General features: G+C 41.8%; 1 protein-coding gene across 2 annotated transcripts in view; it reads right to left on the bottom strand.

Moving 5' to 3' along the window:
• The window catches only part of rev3l (REV3 like, DNA directed polymerase zeta catalytic subunit), an 84,488-nt gene that overhangs the window by 23,824 nt on the left and 33,870 nt on the right, over window positions 1-26,794 (bottom strand). Inside the window, exons 2-9 of one of the 2 annotated variants that reach the window (XM_082505281.1) lie at window positions 18,800-18,989; window positions 18,296-18,370; window positions 14,004-14,164; window positions 11,020-11,152; window positions 10,732-10,826; window positions 9,373-9,477; window positions 7,488-7,572; window positions 1,035-1,177 (exon numbers count right to left, since the gene is read on the bottom strand). In XM_082505281.1, the coding sequence (XP_082361407.1) occupies window positions 1,035-1,177; window positions 7,488-7,572; window positions 9,373-9,477; window positions 10,732-10,826; window positions 11,020-11,152; window positions 14,004-14,164; window positions 18,296-18,370; window positions 18,800-18,989 (987 nt within the window). Of the gene's footprint in view, window positions 1-1,034; window positions 1,178-7,487; window positions 7,573-9,372; window positions 9,478-10,731; window positions 10,827-11,019; window positions 11,153-14,003; window positions 14,165-17,567; window positions 17,939-18,295; window positions 18,371-18,799; window positions 18,990-26,794 lie in introns of those variants that run through there. The other variant, XM_082505282.1, reaches the window with a different exon arrangement.

Raw genomic sequence — 26,794 nt, forward strand, 5'->3', positions numbered from 1 at the left:
TTCAACTCCCGGACTTGGGAAGGAGCGACAGGGTGATGAAACAAGTACTTCTCCTGCCAAACACACAGGCAGAATGAGAGAAGAAACAAATGCATGTCACAAGGGAAACCTAGTCCAACTAGGGCTTAAATTCTATGAAGGAAAAGGAAGTGTAGGATGCTAGTACGTAAAATCCAGAACTTCTTCATCTCCTATAGTGAATCAGACTACTTACAAGATGACTTTAAAAGGGGATTTCTCTTCTGTTTTGTTCTCAGATTTAATAAGCTTATAATAATAATAATAATAATAATAATAATAATAATAATAATAATAATAATAATGGATTGCGCATTTATATAGCGCTTTTCGGGGCCCTCAAAGCGCTTTACAATTATAACAACTTTCATTTCTGATATTGGCTTTAAAGCCAGACAAAACAAATGTAAGAAAGAAATGTCGCTGTACATTGTTTTATGTGCACAAAAACTTATTCAACTTCCTAAAAAGTCAGTTTATTCAATTATATAACCCTTGATAACTACCCAAGAAAGAATAGAATAGAATTCAACTTTATTGTCATTGCACATGCACAGGTACAGGGCAACGAAATGCAGTTTGCATCCATCCAGAAGTGCTTTAGTGATATAGATATATTACAATTAGCAATAATATAGATATGTGAGTATATTACAGAAATGGGTCTATTATGGTATGTTATAATGTACACGGTATGAAGTATGTTGTGAATATTCTGTAACTATAAGTATGTACAGGCTGTAGTGAGTATAAGCTATGTTCTCACTACAGCCTGTACAAAGAAATGACTTCCATTATCAAAGATACAACAGTATCTGGTTTAACCCACTTCATGCCACCAAATTACTGATGAGCCACCAAATAAAAAGTGTAAAACACCAAATCAGAACATAGCTTTGGTCTTTATTGGTTTCATAGCAGGTCAAACTATCCCATCGTGATAACTCTATATGATATAACTCAAAGCAAAATCTGCTGTTGCCGGTCTGTGAAACATCTACTGCAACTGTCCTCACCTGGCTGTGAACCCCTGTGCACCTCCACAGCGTTAGCAGGGGTACACGGCAGCCCGTCTGGGGTCAGGGGGTCAAAATGAAGTGTTAGTTCACCGGGGAAATCTTCTTGGTTCTCTTCATCACAAGCACACAGATCTTGTGTCCTGAGGAGATAAACAGACATCAAGTTTTACTTTTTACCAAAACATTTAACAGTGTTGACTGCATGGCTGTTAGCTGAATTAGAAAGCTGAGCACCTTGTGCAGCAGCCATGTTTTATTAGCATCTCTTTACAGCGGGTCTTAATCAGAGAAAGTGCTCGGTTTAGTGGGTGAAAGCTGTGTGTGGGACTGCACAAGTGTGCAGAGTGTCTCTTGTCTGGCAACTGTGTGAGGAAGTATATGGGTGTGTACAGCTAAGTGGTGTGTGTGTCTGTGTGTTGGCAGAGGGAATATGAATGGAAAACGGGCAGGCAGCCAACTGGGCTTTGTATCCCTCCGGATCGCCCTCAGCCACAAGCTGCCTATCACGCCCCCTTAATCGTGCTGCCCCTGCTGCATCGCCTGGCAACTCACCACTTAGTGACTCTGAAATATTGAAACAAAGACGAGGCGGGCGGCCGCCACTCGCACGTGGAACAGATTTCACAGGAGTGGTTTTGAGGAAGAAAAAAACGAATTCCATTTTAGGCACTGCTCTGGAGGAGGTCTTTCAGATCTGGTGAAGATGGTAGACTAGAGTCTGAAGCCTGGCCACGAGTCTGACCATGTAAAAAGCCCTCAGGATACTAAACTGTTGCTCCTGTGACTGCACGGACGACTTCTGTAGCACAAGTTCAAGCTTCTTTAAACCTTCTGATGCAATATGTAGAAAAGCACGGGACTGACAGGTGAAGCTGGAGAACACCATGACTGAGCCCAGTCACGGCTCAGGGAAGAACACAAACACTCGTGTGGGAAGATGGCCAGACAGAGACAAATAAACAGCAAACACATCAGACAGAATAGTAGACTATGAATCACAGCCTTGTGGACACCCTCTAACTCACTTTAAATGATGAATGAGCAGCAGCAGCAGGCAGGAGGCTGATAAATGATGAATGGTTTTCAGACAACATGGCTGTAAAATGAAATCTACTCCAGACTCAGAGTTTAGGTTGAGATTGAGGGAGGTTTCATGACAGAGACTTCGTTCTGCTGGTGCTGTATGATGAAGAGCCTCCCGAGAGTCAGCGTGCACGTGCTACTGTCTGGTTGTTCTTAATTAGTCTGCCAGCTAACGACTTTAGAGGGAGCCAGGGAGGGAGCCTGGCAAGCGTCAGGAGATTTCTGCAATGATGAACACATTTTGCCACCAAGCCACGCCCTCTCAGAGTTTGAATGATGAGAAAGAGAAAGGAACGATAACTAGAAAGTCTTGTTAGCAGATATGTGCCTTTGTAAGTATATACTGAAATACAGACTCTGAGCCATTTGATGAGCCGTTAACAAGATTTAACTTAAGACTACTTGTTACATTAAAACTACCAGACCACACAGCTTAATCTCTGATTCAGATGTTCTTCATCTTACAAGTGTATAAAATCAAGCACCACATCTGTGATTGTTCTAAAGACTGAATTCAGGTGCGATACTGTAATAGTTTTTGAAACATCTTCTCTCGTCATTACTCCATGACCAGCTGGAAGTGGTATTATAGCAAAGTGGAACCACAGCAACTCCAGTTGCAGACCATATAAGTAAAGAATGGGGATGCCAAGCCCTGAAGCAATAAGGACTACAAATCGCCATCGCTCTGAAACTTAATAACGGCAGAGTTCCAAACCTCTTCCATCAACATTAGCACAAACACTGCACTGGGAGCTCCAGTGTGGGTTTCCATGGCAAAGCAGCTCCTCTAGGTGTAATATGTAGATGCACATATGATTTGCACCTTTGACTGTAATTTTCTATCTGCTGCCTCAAGACAAAAGTGTGCAGTTACACTAATTGTTAAGATAATACCATGCTGAGTGATGAAGAGCCACAACTGGCCACAGATACACCGATGAGGCATCACAAGTAAGAGCTGTGTTGTGAAGTTCAAATGACAGAGGCTCTGAGGCTGACACTGCGATTAATACACGGGAGTCAGAAAAATAAAAAAAATGTAGAACTACATCTGCTGATGCTAATTTGAACAAACAGATTTGCTTCAGATGGCTTTGTTTAACACTTTATCTAACTGACAGTTAATGTCCCCACATCTTTATGCATTAACCCCAGGCCGTGTGGGGTAATCAAGTCTGAGCACTGTCCAAAGGTTCTCTTCCTGTCACGTGGCACACAGCAGAAAATGCTCCAAATTCTTCAGTGGGTTTAGATAACAAATGGTAAATGGCCTGTATTTGTATAGTGCTTTACTAGTCCCTAAGGACCCCAAAGCGCTTTACACAACCAGTCATCCACCCAGTCACACACTGGTGATGGCAAGCTACATCGTAGCCACAGCCACCCTGGGGCGCACTGACAGAGGCGAGGCTGCCGGACACTGGCGCCACCGGGCCCTCTGACCACCACCAGTAGGCAACAGGTGAAGTGTCTTGCCCAAGGACACAACGACCAAGACTGTCCAAGCTGGGGCTCGAACCGGCAGCCTTCCGGTTACAAGGCGAACTCCCAACTCTTGAGCCACGATCGCCCCAGATAACAATATGGCACCAGCATAGACAGGAGGCTAGAAATAAGACATCCAATTGACTTGGAGTAAATTCCCCATACCAATACCTGACTGTTAGGATGGCCTATAGGAGCTGGGTTCAAAGAGGAGGATTGAGGCAGAGATGAAGTGCAGACAAACCTGTTGGTGTTTATTCACCAACATTAAAATTCCAAAAAAAAAAAGAGTGTAGGCCAGGGGTGGGACATGGTTCCTGTAACAGCCTCTGATGTTAACTAGCAGCCTTTTATAGACTGCGGCTAATTGGTCCTCAAGTCATACAATGATCTGGGGTTCCATCCATCCATTCTCTTCCACTTATCATTTTTCAGGGTTGCAGGTGGACTGGAGTCTATCCCAGCTGTCTTAGGCCGAGAGGCAAGGTATACCCTGGACAGGTCACCAGTATGTCACAGGACTAACACACAGACACAGACAACAGTTACTCTCACAGTCACGCCTATGGGTAATTTAGAGTTACCAGTTAACCTAACTGCGCTAACTGCATGTCTTTGGACTGTGTGAGGAAGCCTGAGTACCTGGAAAGAACCCATCCAAACACGGGGAAAACATGCAAACACCACACCGAAAGACCCCGGCCAGGTGGTGGAATTGAACTCAGGAGCTTCTTGCTGTGAGGCAACAGTGCTAACTGTCTTACGTAATAACCTTTATTGATATCAAATCAATATTGTAGACATAATTAACATAATTGCAATTAGTAAATAAAATATTTCCCACTTGGCCTAACGACTACAATCTACAATAAACTAATATAGCTATGGGTAGCACCAGGAACCTTTAAAACGGCACTCGAGATGCCTGAGGACTCTTGTGGCTGGCACACCATCAAAAGAAAACAAAGGTAAGACAATCTCATCCAAAATGTAAGTGTTAAAGTACTGGTTTCCACCAGCTTAACCAAACATTCTATACTAATTGAAATCTCTTTTCCTAGGCAGACATTAAACGGTACCAGCTGGAAGACTGCCCACAAGGAAAACCAATAAAAACAAACTTTTGTATGAGTGCCCTTTCCTGTAATATAAATATTAAAATTACTCATGTTTATACAGTTAAGTAATGAAGATGACCTTCATTACACTGACCTATTCTCACATGACCTTGTATGAAGAGCGTGGCAGAACAGGGTAAAGGTTAATCGAGTGGGAGGACATTTCCAACCAAAATGAGGTTTAAAGAGCTATATATAGAATCGGATATAAAAGCCCTCCCATGGAGGAGAAGGCTGGAATCCAAAATCAGGGAAGCCCAGAAGGTCACTTGCCTACCAGAGAGTGTCATGAGAGACTGGTTCTGGATGAATAAGAGGTACAAAAATGTGTCCATAACTGAGGCTGTAGAAACTGCCAAAACAAAGGTTCACAGCTGAAGAATTGGACAAAATCCCTGAATTAAAAGAAAACCATGAGTAAAGGGAAATACGATGTTTCCAAAAAGCAGCAATATTAGCAGTACATAGTAGAGTAAAGGAGAGCCAACAGACAGGAAGTGATAGGCTGCGTGAGAGTATTAACAGAAAGGGTGACTGAGACAGCCAGGTGTTGGGAAAGAAGCCAGGCAACTCTGTGTGTGTGCGCTCCATCACTTAAGACGAGGCCGACTCTACACCGAAGGTCTGCGCTGCTCCCCCCTCCCTTTTGTTCCTGTCTGATATCAGGGGTTGGTGAATGGAAGCCATCTGGATGTGATGCAGCAACACACACACACACACAGTCGAGTCAACTGTACTTTATTTATAACAGGAAATACTTTCTAGCTGTACATCTGGCGATTGTTTCACCATCCCCCTCCCTTTTTTTCTCCACTACATCTGTTGCAATTTCACTTTCCCCATTTTATCCAATCTCTGATTTTACTGCTTCGCTCTCTGCCCTGAGAAGAAAAACACTGAGGCAGAAAGAAAATGAGGACACACAACAACTTCATTACAGCTCAATACAAAGAACTAAAAAACAAGAACAACTTGTTATTGATGTGGGCTGCCAGACTATGGGAGACTTTGCTCTCTAAGGCTGGGAGCATTTTGTCCCCATTTTCAAACACTGTTACTCTCTTGCATAAACTCCAACTCTGTGACAGTTACTCCAAATTTCATGACGGATATGGGACATTGACTTTCAGTTATTAAATTTTTAATAATGACAATAAGACAAACAAACAACAAACCATAACCTAACATGAAAAGAATAAAGTCAAAATAAGCACTCTCACACTAGGAAAATGAGATAAACAAATAAAAGAAAGGCAAACAAAATAGTTGTGCAAGAGAAAATCATGTTGGAACACTGTGCATGCCCACACTGACTTCAAAGGCCCTTTAGAACTGTCATGCCACAACAAAATTAGGACATCTGTGTTGAATCTGGCAAAGAGCGAGTAATGCATCATACAGATCAGATGTGATCTCGGCCATTTCACCATAGACCTCAAACTTGCAGACAGTGAATACCAATTTCTGTTCCAAACTTTAAATGCAGGTTTTGTGTAAAGGGGGTCATAACACAAGTGATGCAAATTACCAAGAGTCCCGTTTCCAAGCCTGAAGGCAGTGCATCACGTGAGAAGGGACACAATGCCTTTTTTCCTCTAGCACCTAATCGTTTCGCCACAACTCTGTTTCGGTTGTTTTTCATTACAATTCAATACCATCTCAACATGGGTGGGCAAGGTGGCCTCAAAGTCCAGTGATGTCATTTGCTTTTGACACAAATAACACAACAATAGTCTAACTCCCTCTTGGACTGTCATCAGGCACAAAAAAGTCTGCACCTCATTGTTAGAACATGGTGTTGGTTTTGTGTGTCGCCTTTTCCAGGATTCAAAAATGGTTGACTTGATTCTCGTGAAAGAGTTGCTTTCATAATTTATCCAGTGATATCACATTTGTGGCTCGGCTGAGCTCACTTGGAACCCCGGCCAAACTGGTACTAAAAAAATAAAATAAAAATGTACATCTACCTATTGGAAAACAGAAAAACCAAGTTGAGCCTAGTAGGTGTTAGTGGAGAAAGGCACATATTGGATATTAACAGGGTTGTGCATCATGAAAACACCACTGCTTGTTTCTACAGTAGTAACAGACCGTTGACCTCTGACATCAACAAGGCAACCAGAGAACTGCCACTCATTGGACAGTTTCTTGTTTTCAGATCATTCTCTGTAAACCCTAGAGAGTTTCTGAAATACTTAGACCAGCCTGGCTGCCAAGAGCAACCACATCACTTAAAAGCCCATCTTCCTTGTTCTGATGCCCAGTTTGAATTTCAGCAGTTCAGCTATGCCTGCATGCAACAAGGCGCTTTATATTGTACGGTAAAAATGCTACAATAATACAGAGAAACCCCATTAATCAGACAACCCTCTAGGCGCAAGTCCTTTGTGATAGTGGGAAGAAAAAAAAACTCCCTTTTAGCAGGAAGAAACCTCTGGCAGAACCAGGCTCAGGGAGGGGCAGCCATGTGCCATGCCCGGTTGTGAGTGAGGGGAGTGAGAGGAGTGAGACGTGACAAAAGGCTGCCATGTGATTGGCCATATGAGCTGTACAGGTGTACCTAACACCGGTACAAAATATACACAAAGTGCTACAGCACTTCTAAGCGAAGTGGAAGCGTTAATAATCGAGGTTAATCGAGTGGGATGTGATTATGAATTTTCTTCGTGAACAATCTTAAGGATCAAGATTCGTGCAGTCTTTCAGATATCATGTACCCTGGCACTACCAAGATAAATCAAAGGAAGGAGAATGAACTTACACATCAAACTCGTTCTCCTTGAGGATCTCCTCGACTCTCTTCATGAAGATTTTCTCACTCTCTGATGAGGTGACAAACCCACGATCTGGAACACATCAGACAAGCAATTTCAACACTGCACTTTCTGGCGCTTAGAAACATTCTTCAGACATAGAATTCTTCGCTACAATTAAAACATTGTGGTCAGTAATAGCTGTTAAGCATGCTGCTGTTTGGCTGGGTAATTTTACTGTCAGTCTGTAATAAACTGTGACCTTAATTCTGCATACCATAGTCTTTTGTCTTTGCACATTGTAAATTGTTTTGTAGGAGCTATAATTCATGGACATTATCTCAGTTCTTCTCTCTTCACTTTTCAAGCTTGGGAACCCCGTGTGCTTATGTGCTTGGGTGTAGGCCTGAGAAACTTTTTGTCACAGTGCAGCCATGCTCTGATTATTTGGCAGCCTATTTCCATGACAGCTGTGTGTGTGTGTGTGTGTGTGTGTTTCGGGGAGAATCAGACTTTGGCAAGATTCAAAGGGTTTGCAGTTTAAAGACAGTGCTTTCACAGCTCTTTGAATTATAACTCTGACTTGTGGAGGTAATGGAAAATTCTAACAAAACTAAGACAGATGCCACAGTTGGACAAAGAGAAGCATAACATGATAGAAGAACACAGTGAGCCACAGTCTACACTGCCTCCAGACATTCTCAAAACTCTTTCACAGTAACCAGAAACACTGGCGCCACTGAAATGAGACTCCCCGCACATTAGAACCGAAGAATTTTGCATCCAAATCAACGTTTCAAAACATCTCCTCTCCTCTGAATTGAGAAATTCAAAAGTTAATTTACAATTTGTCATGTTGGTCAAACCATTCCTGAGCAGTATGAACAAAGCACATTATCCTGCTGAAACCTCTGCATCAATTAGATTAGCGTCGGTGAAATGATGTAGGTGGCCTGTAACTATGTTTAGTAAGTATTACGCTGCAGAGCATCATACTGGCCTTCTTTAAAAGCGAATCATGCAGGCCAGCTCTTCTTTCCAGATAAATGAGACGTGCGCCCGGCCTTTGGCATAACGTCGAAGAAAATGTGATTCACCAGACCAGGCTGCATTCTCCTGCTGCTTCGTGGGTCACTTCTGACGCTCGCTTTGCAGCTGCTGAGGGCAGTAGCCAGCATGGGTACTGTGTCACATGGCCAAAGTCTGTGGCTATGCAGCTCCATAAACATTAAGCTGTGATACGCTGTGTTCTTACACTGTTCCAGCATAGGCACTGTTTACGCTTTCAGCACTAGCAATTCTGGGGGATGGAAGAATCGCCAAAAAAGGGCAATTCCTCAAGAAGTAGATCAGATGCTGGGTGCAGCATGGGTGATTTTCTTTTTAAAACTAATCCAACTGAATACTGATAAGGTGTGGCTGTTGTTATTGACAAGTGTGCCAACAGAAGTCTGTCTAGCCAAAAGCTCTCTGCCAATTCCATTTGCTGGACCTCTACATCACATTTGTTCTTTCGATGCCTGATAATGGAATCACCTGACAAACAACACAGCCTGCTTTGTTTCATGAAAATATGTTTTACTTTGCACTAATGAGCATATTTGTGTCCCTGTGCATTGCACGCGTTCAGTTTATGAGCCTCGCTTGATAACCAAGCCTGCTAGCTCCAAAAACAGTCACTTCTGGCTCCAAACAACCAATGGGAATGACCCAAATGGTGAAACTGAAGAGTTAAGAAATGAATGGGTGACAGCATAGTGACTATGACCATCTTTTATATACAGTTAACCATACTCATACATTTTCCATTATTCCCAGATCGCAGAGAAATTAAACAGAAAACCATAGACTGACTTAGACAAAGCTAAGATTTTCCATGGTGAATGCCTGTACCTTGTGACTCGGGGGTTTCAATCTGGGAGGGCTGGTTCTTCTCTCTCCTCCTCTGCTTCTCATCCTCCCAGATGGCCTGCAGGCCAGGATTCCTGCCAATTTGATCTGGAAAAAAATGGAGAATTAAGCACAAAAATACTCAAACTCTGTACCCTCAAACACAGTGTTTATATAAAGCTGTGCTTAACAACATCAACTCATAAAGTTGTTTTTAACTGCAAGAACTACTGCATAGTTTTTTGCACGTTTCCACAGCAGGACTTCTGCTCTGTCTGTATAGCAGTCATTACACAGTCATGCAGCTCCAACACCGCAATTAAAGAAATAATGTGGAAAGAAGATGAGGTGCAGAGTCATTATTTCATCCAAAACCTGCAGCCTTAAAATAGGAAGCAGGAAGAACAAAAGCAGTGGGCATCTTTACACACACATATCACAATAACAGCTTTATCAACACACAGATAACTTGCACCTGACAATACACATCCTACACATCCCACAGACCAGTTATTATATACCAATATTATGTTAATAGGGTGAAGCAGTGATTCTCTGGATAATTTTTCCAGAGAATGGTTAACCTCACCTCCAAGCCCCACTCTCTCTTTAACCCTTACATCTAAACTTATCAGTTCTCATTCAGTCACATTGTTAGGACTTTCCACAGAACTTTCTGAAATCTTCTAGTCCTAATCTGCCTAATCTTTGCTGTTTTTAAGACACAAGCAAAGCTTAGAAGGAATCTTCTAGCTCCCAGGAAAATAAAGTTCCTGAGAAAAAGCCCTGGCTTTACAAACTGTAATAGTTCATAAGTGCAGAACACACGCACTTGTTGTCTATCACGGCCTCTCTTTTCACTTTAAGACAGATTCTTTGTGTGGTTTAAGCTTGTTAGGTCCCATCTGATTTCAATGATAAAACTCAAAGCATCTTTACAGCCCAGATGGAAGGACTGCTTTTAAGACAACACAACGTTCAGCAAAACTGGCACCGCTCAGATTGTAAGTGCAAGAATGACCTCTCTTTCTTTCTTTCACACGCTAAAACAACAGAGCCAGATGTGTGCGATTAAAACAAATCTTTCAGGAACAAAAGCTGCATCTGCTCTGGCACTACATTACTTTGCCAGATGACAGCATCTGTCTTTATTGTCCCTGGTTCGTTTTAACCCTCTATCCCATCCTCTGTGATTGGACGGATTAGGTCAGATCCACGATGTTTGTATTTGGGGCTGATAACAGATTCGATGTGTGGCAGCCGTCAGAGCAGTCCATCACTCTTCTGTGCTTTAACTTGAATTTCACATTCCCCCACCCGTTGCTTTCTTAAGTTTGTGGCTGCAATACTGAGTGAACTTACTTTCGATTTCGAGGTGGTTGAGAACATCCACAGCAACAGCATCAACCTCCAGCTCACAGGTGCTCTGCCTCTCCACCTCATCCAGGACTAAAGAGCTACAGTCAGTGAACATAAAAGAAAAAAAAAAAAAAAAAAAAAGGGGGGGGGGGGGGGAATAAATGAATAAAAACAAGCTACCATTTTGGTTTTCAATTATCTTTACGGAGAACTAATATCCACTGCAGCTCGGACATAAGCCAAAAACAGTGCATTCAGATTCTGCTTAGACTAAGATGTGGCGAGACTCGCCTGGGTATGGCGTTCTCCTCCCAGCGGACGAATGTGCCTCCTATGGTGCTGTCGTTGAGCTTGGACGTACAGGGAGCCTTCCAGGGGCTGATGCTCCTGAACGCCGATCCTTCTGGGTCTGCCTTTGCTTCATCTGTTAACCATATACAGAGATATACATAAGAGGCACATGAGAGGATCACAGTAACGGTATTTGGATAACCACAGGGTTTTCATTTCATGCAGATTGATTAACTGCTCAGTGCTGCCATTTCTTAGCAATTAAACTGCGATCCACACTGTTAGAGAATCTGAGGTATAATGAATCATGATTATCCTCCTTTCTTTAATGCAGCAAAGGTAAGCACAATAAAACATTGTTTTGTTACATGGAGAGTTCTTTTGGTACCTGTGACACTTTTTAATCTCAGTATTTAGGAGGCCAGAGTGTTCAAGTTGTTGAATGGACTTCAAAACACATTAAGGGTTTCATTTATCTTGAATTGGCCCATTTTACCAGCTCAGTCTATTATTATTCTGCTGCTTGATCCCAGATTAGGAACTTCCTTTCAAGTTGGACATTGAGGGGAGCAGAAAATGTAAACTGGTGTACCCATTATTGGAGCATTTTGGTTTCTTTGTTGTAAGGGGAACACTGGAGCCCTTTTCCATTGATTGCATCAGTGTAGAGGTGGATCAAACACGGGAACTGTGCTTTTGTTGGAGGACAGTCAGGCGTGAGGACTTCTATAAAAGAACTTTATTAAAAGAACAAGTGTGGAATTTCCTGTCTGGAGTCTTTAATGGCCTCACAAGTGAAGGTGGTCCTGCTGGGCGGGATGCTCTCTGGGAGTGTGGAGAGAGGTCTGATTGGGCACGACGACCAGAAGGCTGAGTTTAGGCCTAAACTCAGATCAAACAGAGTTGGCAATCAGGGGTTTTAGTGCCTACGAGGGGCGAGAGGAGTTGGGTAAGATTCACCAAAGATCTGAAGAGAAACCCCCAGCGTGACACTACCACTGTGAGGTCCAAGACACTGCTGAGCTTCAAGCCCACACACTACCACCTCTCTCCAGGGGTTACGTGAAGCAGATCAATACAGAGATATCAAGAGTTCAGCTCACTGTAGCACAAATCATAGATACATGTAGGTCCACAAGCTTTGGAGAATGACACATTTTTTTGGTTCTTCAGACTTTATTTGTTTATATACCGCTTTGTATTTGATGACTAGATATTATTCAGCTCCTGCTCTCTTCCACAGTGTCTCTTCTGTCCCGTCTCCCTCCTCTCACCCCGAACCTGTTGCAGCAGATGACCGCTGTTTTGCAAGCCTGGTCACACCACAGGTTTCTTTTTGTTAAAAGGGAATTTTTCCTTCCCTTGCTGCCAACACAAATAGAGGGCTATAAAAACTAAGCTAATGAAATTTCTAAAGCTTGCAGTTCTTCTAATGACCACTAGAGACTGAGTCAATCCCCATAGACACCCATGTAAAGTTATCAAACTTTACAGCATTAAAAGCTTTTGAGAAGCCAGTATAATATTTTATAATCTGGGTGAAAGCTGTAGCTAGCAGCCCTCTGTGCTTCATTTTTAATATGTGAAATTCTATTTCATTAGTCTGTTAGTTAGCAATAATTAGCACGTATGTGTGTCTCTGTGATGCACCTGTACATTTTATGGATGTAGCTTGATAAGATAACTAGCAGTAGCTGAAGACGTAGGTCACCACCTTGTCATCCAAATAGTCACTTCTGGCTCCCAAAATATATAAATAAAAAGATTTATGTTAAAAAAACCAAAATCATGGTGGCAGTGAAAATGCTCACCCCGAGTCGTCCGATGCAGACTGCAGAACCCAACAGGAAACTGGTTCTTATGTTATCTAAATTAAACAGCCACATCAGTCAGCTGTGTACTTCTCTGCTAAGCGGATAATGGCAAAAGTAAACTACAAACTTGATGGTAGCCGGTGAAGAAAAAGGAGGAAATACTGTTTTTCACATTGGTCAAACGCCACTTCATGTGTAAGAAGACACAAAGAAAGACAGAAGCAATGAACATCATTCAAACCTGTTGTAATTCTACAGGGTAAATGGTTTATTTTTATAGAGCTGCTTGCAGTGTGGCTAATATTAGATAAAGACAGCATGAAAAGTGTCTCCCATGTTTTGCTTGTTCACAGACTGTCACATCCAACTTCTGCTATGTATTCACCTTATAAATCAAACAGGAGCCAAAACCTAGAGCAGCTGCAGCAGGTGTCTAATCTGTTACTCTGTAGATGTGACACGGCTCCACAGGCTACAGGGAGCTCAGACAAATAAAATGAAGAGTCTGAGACTGCGGGCTACTGATCCCCAGTATCTGCTTGCCATTCCTGTCCTCATACTTTTCCACTTGTTACTTTCATATGGAGGTATGCGTCCTCTGTATTTCACCTTTGGCCATTAACGAAAGGAACAAGACGGAAAGAAAGACAAAGAGGTCAGAAAAAGAAAGTTCAGAGAGAAAGAGAGAGAAAAGAGCAAAGACCACAAGACAAAACGTGAAGGGAAACGTGAGGACAACATTAGGGATGAAAACAGAGAAAAAGACAACAGAGGCATCCTGAGGCTGAGGGGAGATCAAGACTAATTCAATATGACATAAGGCATGGCAACCCTTCCCTGGCCTGCTCTCATCCCTGCCGAGCAATGAGGGAACAATCAAGTAATGAGTTTAAAAAAAAAAAAAAAAAAAAAAAAAAAAAGGCACTGCCAACTGATAAAAAAAAAAAGAGCAGCCTGTCCTGCATCCTAAAGTACACGAGGGTAAGTGTCAGATTAAATCTATGGGTTTTTCCAAGTATGAGGAAAATGTTTATCGGTCAGTACTACAATCAGATGCTAAAATTAGATTTTGATGACAAGGTACGAAGAAAAAACTGACAGAAAACTCAAACAAAAAAAGAGAAGACGACAAGATCGGAAATCTGTGCTCTCCCTGTCCAAATCCCTTACCTTTTTTCTGGCTGCTTCGAAACTTGACAGCTGCCAGGTTAACCAGGTTCATGCCGTACAGGTTGTAGTCTATGAAAAGCTGCAGCAGGTAGGGGATGTGGCCCTCATGAGGCTGGTAACTCTTGTTCATCACGGCTCCGCTTTGCAGCAGCTCGCACACTCTGCAGCAAACACAGATTGCTCCATTTAAAATAAAAAGATACATGTGCCACTTGGTGTTTAAAGAAAAAACATTCAACCGCTTACACACAACTGAACAAATGCTCCCCCAGCTCGAGAGAAAGCGTTTTTGGTGGAGACCAGACACAACTGCGGTCTGCCTTAAAATCAAGGATTGCTACAAGTTGTATCTGATAAAGTTTTCTCAGCAAAGCTTAATCATTTTGTTCCTTTTTGCTCTGAGGGCATGCTCTGAGGATGAGAGAGAGATCACAGAGATGTCATACCACATTTTTATCAAGCTGCACAGCAGAGGCCAAAATGTCAAGGACTGGCTCATATCTACATTACCCCACTGTGAAATTAGGAATGTTTAACTACACAAGCTTCAGAAAATCAAGCACATTGATGTTTGAGACAGGCTCCAAGTACATGTAAAGTGGGGCTAGTAAATTCAGTTTCACTTAGGCCCAGAATTTTAGTTTATTGGCATGCTTTAATTTAATATAAAATGTCTACATCTTCATATACACTTTAGTCCACATACAGCCCCAAGAAAAGTTTAAATGTTTAGAAGTTTTACCATTCAGTCATACGAAGACAGAGAATTACTGATTTGTCTATACAAAGGCTTCCATACAGGCCCCTCTTACATAGTCTGAATATGACAACTACTGGAAATACTGGGTAGTTAATCTAATCAAACTTTACTTAATCAGTGAGTGAAACTCTTGAGATTTACAATCTCTTTTCCAAGAGTGTCCGGGGCTAACATCGGCAGCATTAACCTTGCATGTTTTCCAAAGGCAGGAGAAACAACAGTTCTTAGAGAAAATGGGGGAACATGCAGACTCCACATACAGGGAGTGCAGAATTATTAGGCAAATGAGTATTTTGTCCACATCATCCTCTTCATGCATGTTGTCTTACTCCAAGCTGTATAGGCTCGAAAGCCTACTACCAATTAAGCATATTAGGTGATGTGCATCTCTGTAATGAGAAGGGGTGTGGTCTAATGACATCAACACCCTATATCAGGTGTGCATAATTATTAGGCAACGTCCTTTCCTTTGGCAAAATGGGTCAAAAGAAGGACTTGACAGGCTCAGAAAAGTCAAAAATAGTGAGATATCTTGCAGAGGGATGCAGCAGTCTCAAAATTGCAAAGCTTCTGAAGCGTGATCATCGAACAATCAAGCGTTTCATTCAAAATAGTCAACAGGGTCGCAAGAAACGTGTGGAAAAACCAAGGCGCAAAATAACTGACCATGAACTGAGAAAAGTCAAGCGTGCAGCTGACAAGATGCCACTTGCCACCAGTTTGGCCATATTTCAGAGCTGCAACATCACTGGAGTGCCCAAAAGCACAAGGTGTGCAATACTCAGAGACATGGCCAAGGTAAGAAAGGCTGAAAGACGACCACCACTGAACAAGACACACAAGCTGAAACGTCAAGACTGGGCCAAGAAATATCTCAAGACTGATTTTTCTAAGGTTTTATGGACTGATGAAATGAGAGTGAGTCTTGATGGGCCAGATGGATGGGCCCGTGGCTGGATTGGTAAAGGGCTTAGAGCTCCAGTCCGACTCAGACGCCAGCAAGGTGGAGGTGGAGTACTGGTTTGGGCTGGTATCATCAAAGATGAGCTTGTGGGGCCTTTTCGGGTTGAGGATGGAGTCAAGCTCAACTCCCAGTCCTACTGCCAGTTTCTGGAAGACACCTTCTTCAAGCAGTGGTACAGGAAGAAGTCTGCATCCTTCAAGAAAAACATGATTTTCATGCAGGACAATGCTCCATCACACGCGTCCAAGTACTCCACAGCGTGGCTGGCAAGAAAGGGTATAAAAGAAGAAAAACTAATGACATGGCCACCTTGTTCACCTGATCTGAACCCCATTGAGAACCTGTGGTCCATCATCAAATGTGAGATTTACAAGGAGGGAAAACAGTACACCTCTCTGAACAGTGTCTGGGAGGCTGTGGTTGCTGCTGCACGCAATGTTGATGGTGAACAGATCAAAACACTGACAGAATCCATGGATGGCAGGCTTTTGAGTGTCCTTGCAAAGAAAGGTGGCTATATTGGTCACTGATTTGTTTTTGTTTTGTTTTTGAATGTCAGAAATGTATATTTGTGAATGTGGAGATGTTATATTGTTTCACTGGTAAAAATAAATAATTGAAATGGGTATATATTTGTTTTTTGTTAAGTTGCCTAATAATTATGCACAGTAATAGTCACCTGCACACACAGATATCCCCCTAAAATAGCTAAAACTAAAAACAAACTAAAAACTACTTCCAAAAACATTCAGCTTTGATATTAATGAGTTTTTTGGGTTCATTGAGAACATGGTTGTTGTTCAATAATAAAATTATTCCTCAAAAATACAACTTGCCTAATAATTCTGCACTCCCTGTACAAAGACCCCAAGTGGGTTTGAACCCAGGATGAACGCTAAGCCAGTGGTTCCCAAACTTTTTTCGCTAGGCCCCTCTTTGTTTTACAAGAAAAATGCTCGCCCCCCCGCGCGTGAGCGCACACGCACGCACAAACACATCCTCCAACCACACACGCCCATATTTTGCTCCATTGCGGTTTATTTCACACCTCAAACATTTAGTAAACAATTAAGCAAATACAAGTAAACTGCAATAAATTACAGGTAGTAAGAAAATAAACTACTAACTCTTTTACGCTACGTCCGCACCTACACAGGTATTTTTGAAAACGCAGCTGTTTCTATGCGTTTGGACCTTTCGTCCACACGTAAACGGCGTTTCGAATCACCAAAAACTGAGATTTTTTAAAACTCCTTTTTTTGCCTTTACGTGTGGACGAGGAATACAGAGTTCGTCACGCAACGTTAAAGGTATGTGCCTTTTTTCACGTCACGCTGTGCGCCACGTTATTGTTTACATGACATGAATTGCAGAATGGCAGATAGAGACAAAATACTGTTAATCTGACTATCTTCAGGTTTTACACGCTTACACATGCAGTTACTGTCCCTCCATTTAGAAAGGCAGAGGCGTCATGGTGTAATTTGTTTTTTTTCCTGTGTAATAATATTCAACATTGCTATCAATACATTTTTCAAAAAATGTCTCTCTGTGCAAAATGGGTTTAAAAACAAAAACATAAACAGCTGTGGGATCCTGTTTGTCCGCGATTTGAACCGGGGGAACAAATCATGGCAGGATCAGCCTGATATTATTTGTATCCCACTGTAACTTTACTGTATAAAGAGCTAACATCTCCAAAATGTCAGGAGTAGTTAGTCATTACAACAAGTGTTTGTGAACTAAAAATCAAGAATGTGGGACACTGTTTGTCCCTGATTTGGAGAGCCCAGTGCGTGCTCTCGACGAAGGGAAAACCAATTCTGCAGGGGAGACCTACCTTGGCACTTGTGCAGGTGAAGCCAAAGGGCAGATATGCTTCACCATATTTTCTAGTCTTTGGCTTAGAATGAAGTTGGTTTGGAAACATATTCAGCAATGCTTCATCTCCTGCTTTGCGTTTGTGGAGGCGCCCCGTGCTAGCAGCGTCCAAGCGTTGTTTTTTGTCGTTGTTTTTTTCCCCCCTTTCATACCGCGCCGGCCCCACACTTTGGGAAGGTCTGGTATAGCCTAAATATATATATTCACATCCAAACATACATGTAATTACAAATAAAATTTGCAGTTTCACCTTAAAAAAAATTTATTTTGACACCTGGCAAAAATGCAACCAAACCTTAAACATACTTACACACATACAAGGCCAGTCTACTTTTCCACCTTCCTTCCTTCCTTCCTTCACCCCACCCCTCCCCTCCCAGCGATACATCATTCGTTCCTCCAGCCTGTCCCTCTCTCTCTAACAGAGTTACTCGCTCTCTGCCAAGCCTCAAATCAGTAGCTCCACTCACACTTTCAACACCAACACTGATCACTCTGGCAAATAATTCACAGTCTTCCCGTGTGCTTTCATGCATGGACACACACTCAGCCAATCAATGAGTACAGCTGAATACGCAGTGATCGATTTCAGTTTAGTAAGCTGGCAGACTCGTGCGCACAGTGTGGCATTCAAACAACAGGAGGCTGGGATGATCTCTGCTCACATTAAACTGCTTCGATCCTTACCTCTTGACCATCTGAGGATTGTATAAATAGATCTTCATAAAGAGCTTCTCCTTGGCGTGATAACCATAGTAAGGCCTGAAAGAAAAGAAGAAAAAAAAAAAAAGGCATTCAATATGTAAACCTGCATCACATACACATGTTAAAGTAATGTATACATACACATATAGACAGGTCACAGAAAGTAAAGGTTCTCTGGTGCACAGTGGTGCTTGTCCATGCAGAGCTCTAAAAGCTAAAACCACAATCTTAAAGTGGACTCTGAACCTGACGAGAGTCTGAGTAACTGAATTAGCAATAATGTGACATGAAAACTTAGAATACGTATATCTGAAACTGAGTGTTTAGAGAAGTCTTAAGTCACAATTGTTGGCTCACACACCCTTTGTTGTTTCAGAAAGGCTGTGTTTAACAACAACCTTTACCAAAGTATGCAGTCAAGCTGCTTTCTGAAGCAAATCTCAGCTCAGTTGTGTCGGTACAACACAGCAAACACAAGTTACTTACATGCCGGAGACCAGCACCACCTTGAAGACATGTTGGTTGTTGGAGGTGGGGTTTCCCATGGCGACGTTGAGGGCCCTGTCGATGCTGAAGGCCACTTGCCGCAGGTAGCGCTCTGGCTGCTGCCCATAGTTGTCGTACGGCACGTAGATGTAGGGGAACACACCGTGGAGGTGGAGACACGTCTTCTGGCCTGCAACGCAATAAGAAACTCTATTAAAGCAGGATTACAATTAATTATCATGTTTTCCAAGTCTCTTACATCGAAATGCACATCAGACTATAATGTAAGCTGCTGATCATTAGAAATACGTTCTGTACAGCTCATATCTCTTCTGGGAATCCGAAGATCAGTGTCCAATCAGTGCCAGCGCTCAATTGTGGTGATGGTGTTTATGCAAGCTCTTATTCTTAGCAGTTGCACTGCTTCATTACAGCTGATAATTGTATCATTTAAGAAAATGTTGGGATAAAACCAAAGACAGTATAAAACTTGGACAAAGCTTCTAGCAAAAAAAAAAAAATTAAGCCAATGTGGAATTGCCTTAAATCTCCTATCTGAAGGCCACCAGACAGTGAGAGCTGTGGTTGTAAAAACACTTCCAGTAATATTGTAGACTCCAATATTACTGGAGTCTACAGGGAAAACAGCTTTCAGTACTGACATATGTAAACATTTTCCTTGTCAGTTTATTAAATCCAGCTAATTAGCTGAAAAACTCCACAGAAAAAGACAGGAAAAGTGTGGGAGGAGTGCAGCACAGAGGTCGATGTGAAGTTAGGAATACTGCAGCTCTGCGCCGGCTGACCCAACGGTGTGACACAACGCTGCTCCATCATTGACAAGCACACTGAAGTTATCAGAGGTGATCTGTACTGCAGATGCTCCGATTCATTCTCTCGCTGCGATTATCAGCCTGGGCCAGAGCTTTTATCTGCTGTCTTAAGCCTCACGTAGAGAATAAGAACAGCAGTGTGAAAATTAACTTACAACGAAGGCAGAGGGTGGTAAGGCTCATCCATGCCAAGCCTCTTTCTGTCTGCTTATCTTGCATCACTGACAGGCTGACAGGCAGTTGGACAGGAGGAGGCAGCATTGAGCAAGAGCTTGACTCTTGCCCAGACGTGTCTGCACATGCCCAGAGACTTCCCCACAATCATCACAGGGAGAACAGAGGAGAGTGAAAAGGGGAGCTTCTGGCATTCTTCCTCTACCCTACACACATATACCCACAGCTTGCCAAGTCTCCATCCTCATTCTGTGTTTGACAGATGCTGTGTATGATGCAGTGCTGCAGTCCTCGGGGCACCATTGTCGAGACCCCCCAAGATGGCACCTCAAAAAAAAAAAAAAAAAAAAAAAAGCAAAAGAAATATTCCCAGCATTTTCTGCACCAAGATACATGTCAGGGCATCTGAACAGGAAAGGGAGGGTGATGCAAGATGGAACGTGGTGCTGAAAGACAATGAGATCCTCAGAACATGCCAGAATCAGGCATCTACTGTGCTGGAGCTCATACAAGCAGAGCTACTCATAGTGACAGGAGATATGGATGTGTTTACAATGATGCTTGTAAGCCCGCACTGTTTCCCATTAACAATGATTAGATACGCAACAATTATTGGATTTATCAATTACTTGATTGCTAGAAATACTTAAACAAAACTGTGCCTGTGAGGCACTGATTGTCAAAGTCTTTTCGTAAGCAGAAAGTCAAACAGCTGATTTTGGACTGTACATTACTGCTCTTTATTAGGCAAAGCAAAAAATTTGAAAAACGTTTGTTTGAAGGACATGGCGGTGAGCTGGTATGACATGGGCATTGTCAAACTGGAACACTGTCTACAAATAATGCATCGGCCGAAATGGCAATAATGTAGAAAAATAAATAATTCTTCAACATTTGAAATGATGTCAATATTATAAAAAATAAACGGTTGTTTGTATTTCTCTCTTTTTTTTTTTTTTTTTTTTTTTTTTAAGGAGAGTAAGTAAGTAAGTAAAATTTATTTATATAGCACATTTCACAGATAAAAATCACAAAGTGCTTTACAGTAAGATCAGACATACAAGTAAAAATTAATTAAATTAATTAAAAGCCCGTTTGTATAAAAATGTCTTCAGCTGCTTTTTAAAGGAGTCAGTAGAGTCTAGACAGCGTAAAGACAACGGCAGAGAGTTCCACAGCCTAGGTGCCAGTGCCTGAAAAGCTCGATCCCCACGTGTTTTAAATCTAGAGCTTACTTTTGGGATTACCCTGTAATAATCCAAGTGCTAGAACTGCAGTTTGTGTCATGGCTGTTTGAGAATCGATCAAAGACTCCCATATTAAATGCCATTAAGTCCATCTTTTATATAAAGTATATGCTCGGCGCTAACTCTGTACTTATATTCAGGTGATTCTGTCAGCTACCTTAAGTAGAAGTGAAAAGGACATGGAGCAAATATTTGTATATATGAGACGTGAGCATAACACAGGAAGACATAAAGAAGTCACTGATTCCACAGATCACCATGATCACGGTTAGAATCGTAATAACAAATTTTTATGATCTTGAAACTCAAAATAAAAAGGGAAAAAAAAAAAAAAAAAAAAAAAGGAGAAGCAAAATTATATTTTCATCCAAGGAATGAAAATTTCACTGAATAAGACAATCAGCTGATCACTAGTGAAAATGTGGATTGGTGGCTCGTGGCATGCAGACAGACTGTGAGATCGGGAAGTCCCAGTCTTGTTTGTACCATGTGTTTGTGTGTCTACACTAAACACTGCTAAGGTTTGTGTAAGTGTGCCTACTCTGGAGTCACAAAGGCTGGCGACCACTTCTGCGCCGAGGGAGTGGTGAGAGCGGCGTGTCTGTCCTCAGCCTGCCGAGTCAACATGGAGTCTCTCACACACACACACACACACACACACACAGTCTCTGTATAAGCAGCCAATGCCGACTTTTGCTGCAGTTGCTAGGCAACGGTGGCAGCAAAGCAAAAGCCCCTGACGGGCAGCAGGGGAGATAAACAAGTGATTCTTTCCACCCAGCTGGTCAGGCCACAGAAAGAGACAGAAGGAGAAGGAGTGAGAGTGTGTCTAAAAAAGCAGAAAGAGAAGAGCTGACAGGCATGAGGTGTGTGTCTGCATGAGAGGAAAGAGGGGGGGGACAAACACCAGGAAAATAAAAAACAAAACAAAAAAGAATAAAATGAAACAGAAGGACAGAAACTAAGATGAGAAACAAAAAATGTATTTGTCAATGGAAAATTGTACGAATTTACGATAACGATATAACTGACGATATAATTGACACTAGACAAAATACTTTACAACTCCACAACTTTATTAGTGCAAAAAACCCATCAATGTATTTTCACTTAAACAAGCAGCTGTTTTTTATGTGCATTAAAGTTATATAAAAATGTAACAGTGCAAATGCAAAATTCTTGCTGACAGTTTAACCAAAAGGCATTTCCAGTGGAAATTGGCCGACATATCTTCAGCATAACCATGTATAATATCCACAAAACTTAAAAAGAGGTTATACACACAATACGGTAATATTATGTTGAAGCACAGTATGTATCACTCCGCAAGGCTCCTCCTTATGATAGCCGTAATGCTCTGACAATCCATCAAGCGGTGCGGGTTTGTAGCTTAGCAAAGTCGTACTACAACATTTGCCAGATTTTCGAGTGCCATGTACCCCATAAAATAGTTTCAAGGTCAGTAAACAACCAGAATTCCTACATAAGGCACACGGGATTATAAAGGGCACTGTCGATTTTCAGAAAAATCAAAGGATTGATTTTAGGTGCACTGTATTTTCCAAAAAACACGGTAATAACGACGGCCCGCTAGCATGCTCAACCAAAAATAGTGCTTTGTTGTGTATCTGACGGACGAAAGCCAAACCAGTTCCACACCACTGAAGTTTTCGCATTTTTACAAACCAATTCTGGTTCATCGGTTTCATTCAACGATCCGCTTTCGCCCTTCTAATTCTTCGTCGCCACCGTGCTTTTCCCGCCATGTGCGTATGAAAACAAAGGCACTGCGCATGCGCGTTTTACCCATATTCTATCGCGATATTTCATTTTCGTATTGTTGCCCAACATTATACCGGTATTACCGTGAACGGTATGATACGGTCCAGCCCTAATTAGAAGTGCAGGTTTTCAGGAGCTGAAGAAAAATAAGAACAACAGGAAGTAGAGGGAGTGGGGACTGAGCAGGGTTTCAAAGAGGAAAAACATCTGACTCCTTTGTGCATTTAACTAAGAACTTTTTCTTCCTCGATCCATCCTGTTAAGCTGAGGTAAATTTCTGCAGACATACTGTCGGTACATTGAAGTGCTCATCCAATTAAGGCATCAGAAAGAACAAAACCTGCGCACGGCTAATCTACATCTGTCAATCAGGCATCACAAAAATCACTTCATCCTCAGGATTCACCACAGTTTTTCTCTGATTTCCATAAAATAAGAAAGTGCTCTGGCTTAATTCCAATGTAAATTGTTCTTTCTGACATTGCTTCTATCTGCAAAGGCAAGCCACGAAGAGAACAAGAGAAGAAGGAAGAGTTTGTAGTTTTCCAGGTGCCTGAACATCTTTCATTACACTTCCCACATTACAGAGACAAACAGTCTGTCTTTCTGTCATATCTGACTTATTCATTTTTCTCCCGATAAACACAGCGGCTGTTTTTAATGGACACCTGATTCCTCCCACTCAGGCCAGCCTGTGAAGAAGAGCTCGTCTAGGCTTGTTAGCTTTGAAATGTCAGAAAAATATTTGTGTTAACCTCAAGATGAAAGAGCCTGACGTGACCAAACCCCAAAGGTATACAACCTGATATACTGAAAAGATAGAAAAATGATGAAGTTTGTTTTCATTACTGGTGAAGTGACAGCTCCCACACATCTCAGCTGTTCCCAGCCAAATGTGCCGTTTCCCATCTCCCTTCCTGCTGAGGAATTGTGAATGAGAACAGTAGGGAGGGAGGGGCTGTGACAGCTCTTGGGTGTTATCTTTGGGGCAGGAGTGCTGAGACAGTGAGACAGCACTCTGCCAATGGCCTTCCTCCACTCGAGCTCTTCTCCCCCTCCTCCAACCTCCTTGTGGTAACTGAAGCTCTATGACTCAGCACTGGCACAGAAGCCCCAGACTACTGCTGGGACAGTAAAATGACTACCAAGCAGTTCAGCTATAAAAACCAGCCAGTAAGTGAGTCTGAGACAGCAGAGCAGCCAAGTGTTGTTAACCACCCTGGGACAAAGACAGACAGATATTCTAACAAATAAAAAGACAGCGCTATGTGCTATTAATTTATTTATTTATTTTTTACTATTTTGGTTTATTGTTTATAAAGGATTCAAGCAACAAGCTCCCTATGGAGAAGTTAAAGTAGATAATTTATAAGTTGTGACAAAAAATGGTTTAAGGCTTTGTTCACAATACCATTTAAACGTTTCCACACATGAACTCCAGAAAATGTCAGGACCACAGAGAGCAACCTCCAGGGTTAAAAAAGAAAAACGACGTGCCAAAACCTGCAGTTCCTTGTGTGGCCACTAGAGACTGGCTCCAAAAGAGTAAGTGCCCCTAGACATTCATTTTAAAATGCTGTGTTTATAGCCTGGTAAAAAAATAAATAAATAAATGAAAACAGGTCCTGTAATGTCATTGACATTAGCAGTGAAATGGGGGGTTTGAAGTACTAATGCTTGTTGCTGTATATAGGAACTTGCTGGTAGGGCTGCTCAATTAATCGAATTTGAATCACGATTACGATCTGGGCTTTCAATGATCATTAAAAATGACTGAGCCGATTATTAGCCCCTCCCTCGTGCTTTACTCTCGCGCTGCTCCGTGTGGCAAATCGAGCGCACCTCTCTGCATTTCGAACAGCGTCACAACAATTAAGAAGAGGACCCGAGGGAAGCTCGGAAAGCTAAGCAGAAGTTATGTGGAGAGGAGAGTGACTGCCGTTGGTGGTGTGGAAACATTATGGGTTCGCGGAGTCAGACGTGGATCAAGTAGACACAGTGTGTAAACTTTGCTACGGTGTAGCTGCACCAGAGCAACACTGCAAAGTTCACTAAACATAGATGTTTACATTTTTTATTTATTTATTATATTGCAAACATTTGCACTGCTATCAGTATTTGCACACTATTTTATATTATTTTTTAAAGTCATTATCCAATACATTGTTATTGTTAACCCTTTAAAGCCGGTCAGAGCTGCACGCTCCGTTTTGTGTAACTATTTTTAAATCCCTATAGAACCGGAACCGCGTAAGCTAGCGCAATAATTTTTTTTGCATATGAAACCAGAGGAGTTGTACTTGCATCTCATGCCATCAGCTTGTCCTCGGTCACGGTTTCCTTCCACATAAAGCTTTGCAAAAATTGCATAAAAAGCGCTTGCAGGAACAAAAACATAATATTCCAGAAACACGCTTTGCCGATCCGATCAGCTGTTTGTAACACTTCCCACACTGAAACAGACGTCAGAGCGAACTATCGCATGTCCGCCATTTTCGCGGAAAATAGTTTTTATAAGTCATGTTTGACTTTTCTGAATAGTTTCTGGGATGCTTAGAACTCGAATTGCACTGCTGGAAATAGTTTATTTTGATGCACATGCTGTTTTCTTTGCAAATTTGCATCATAGGATTGTTTTTTTTTTTCCTGCAGTATATAAAAATTGCTGCATCTCCAAAATAAAACTATGAAGACACTCAAAATAAATTTCCTGTTGTTGTAAACTATTTTTTGCAACTTTTTTGTATTTAAAGTTTTGAGGGATAAACCTCTTAAAATTTCTCCAAGTAGAAGTATATGTAACAAAACCAAAAACGATTTTCAATTTTTTTGTAGTTTATTGCACTTTTTTTGCAATTAATGTAGTTACTATGGACTTAATGCATACATATTAAAATATGGGCTATAATAGTTGTATTGATGTATAGCAACTTGAAATGCTCCCACAAATTGCACTACAACATGTAAAAAAATAATATAAGCTCTGGCGGACTTGGTTCTATGGTAGGTCTTAAAGGGTTAAATAAATATCGTCAAATAATCGAGATCTCAATTTCAGTGAAAATAATCGTGATTATAATTTTTGCCATAATCGAGCAGCCCGACTTGCTGGTTAAAGAACATTTAATGATCAGTTACATGGATCTCATATCTAGAGCCCACAGCTCTAGCTCTAACAGGGTTAACTGATGGCACGACCATAGCTGGACTGGCCATCGGGCATACCGGGCATTTGCTCGGTGGGCCGATGGTGAATTTTCATTTTTATGGGCCAATGTTTTTTGGGGGTTTTTTTGTAACGGTATAAACAATGAAAGGTGGTGGATTGGCCAGATGCTGGCTGATGTCTAAAAATAACTCAGTTGTTTGGTGGTGGTTATGGCGGAGCTTCCACAGATTCAGTAACATTAGTAAGTGGTGGAGGCCAGCAGGTGGATGAGGGAAAGGGGAGGCAGGAGGAGGAAAGACCCGAGGCGGGGCCGGTCCGAGTGTCAGGTGAACTGAACTTCAGGTAAGAATTTATGACCTGCAGTCTAAACTAACCAAGTTTAGGTGGAGTTTATTTTCGTTGTGCTAACTTTTTATAGTCAGTTACAATAACTCGTACTGCGTACTAGATAGCATGACGGAGTTTCTATACAGCTGGGTGGGTGCTATGATTTTACTGATAGTGAACTTTATTTTATTCATAAGGTTAATTATTAGAGTTGCCAACCGTCCCGTAAAAACGGAATCGTCCCGTATTCAGAGAAAATATTACACGTTTCGTATTGAGCTGAAAAGAAACACGATTTGTCCCGTACTTCAGCTAGAATAGAAAAAAAAAAAAAAAAGACAAAGCTGGACTTATTCTGTCGTTACGCTGCAGCTGCCTCTTCTTCTCTCATTCTCCCCCTCTCTCTCCTGTTGCTACTTCAATCATGAAACTGATCAATGATCAGCTGATCGGCTTTTCTCTC

This window comes from Aulonocara stuartgranti (genome assembly GCF_965226115.1).
Source record: "Aulonocara stuartgranti genome assembly, chromosome: 15".
Taxonomy (NCBI): Eukaryota; Metazoa; Chordata; class Actinopteri; order Cichliformes; family Cichlidae; genus Aulonocara; species Aulonocara stuartgranti.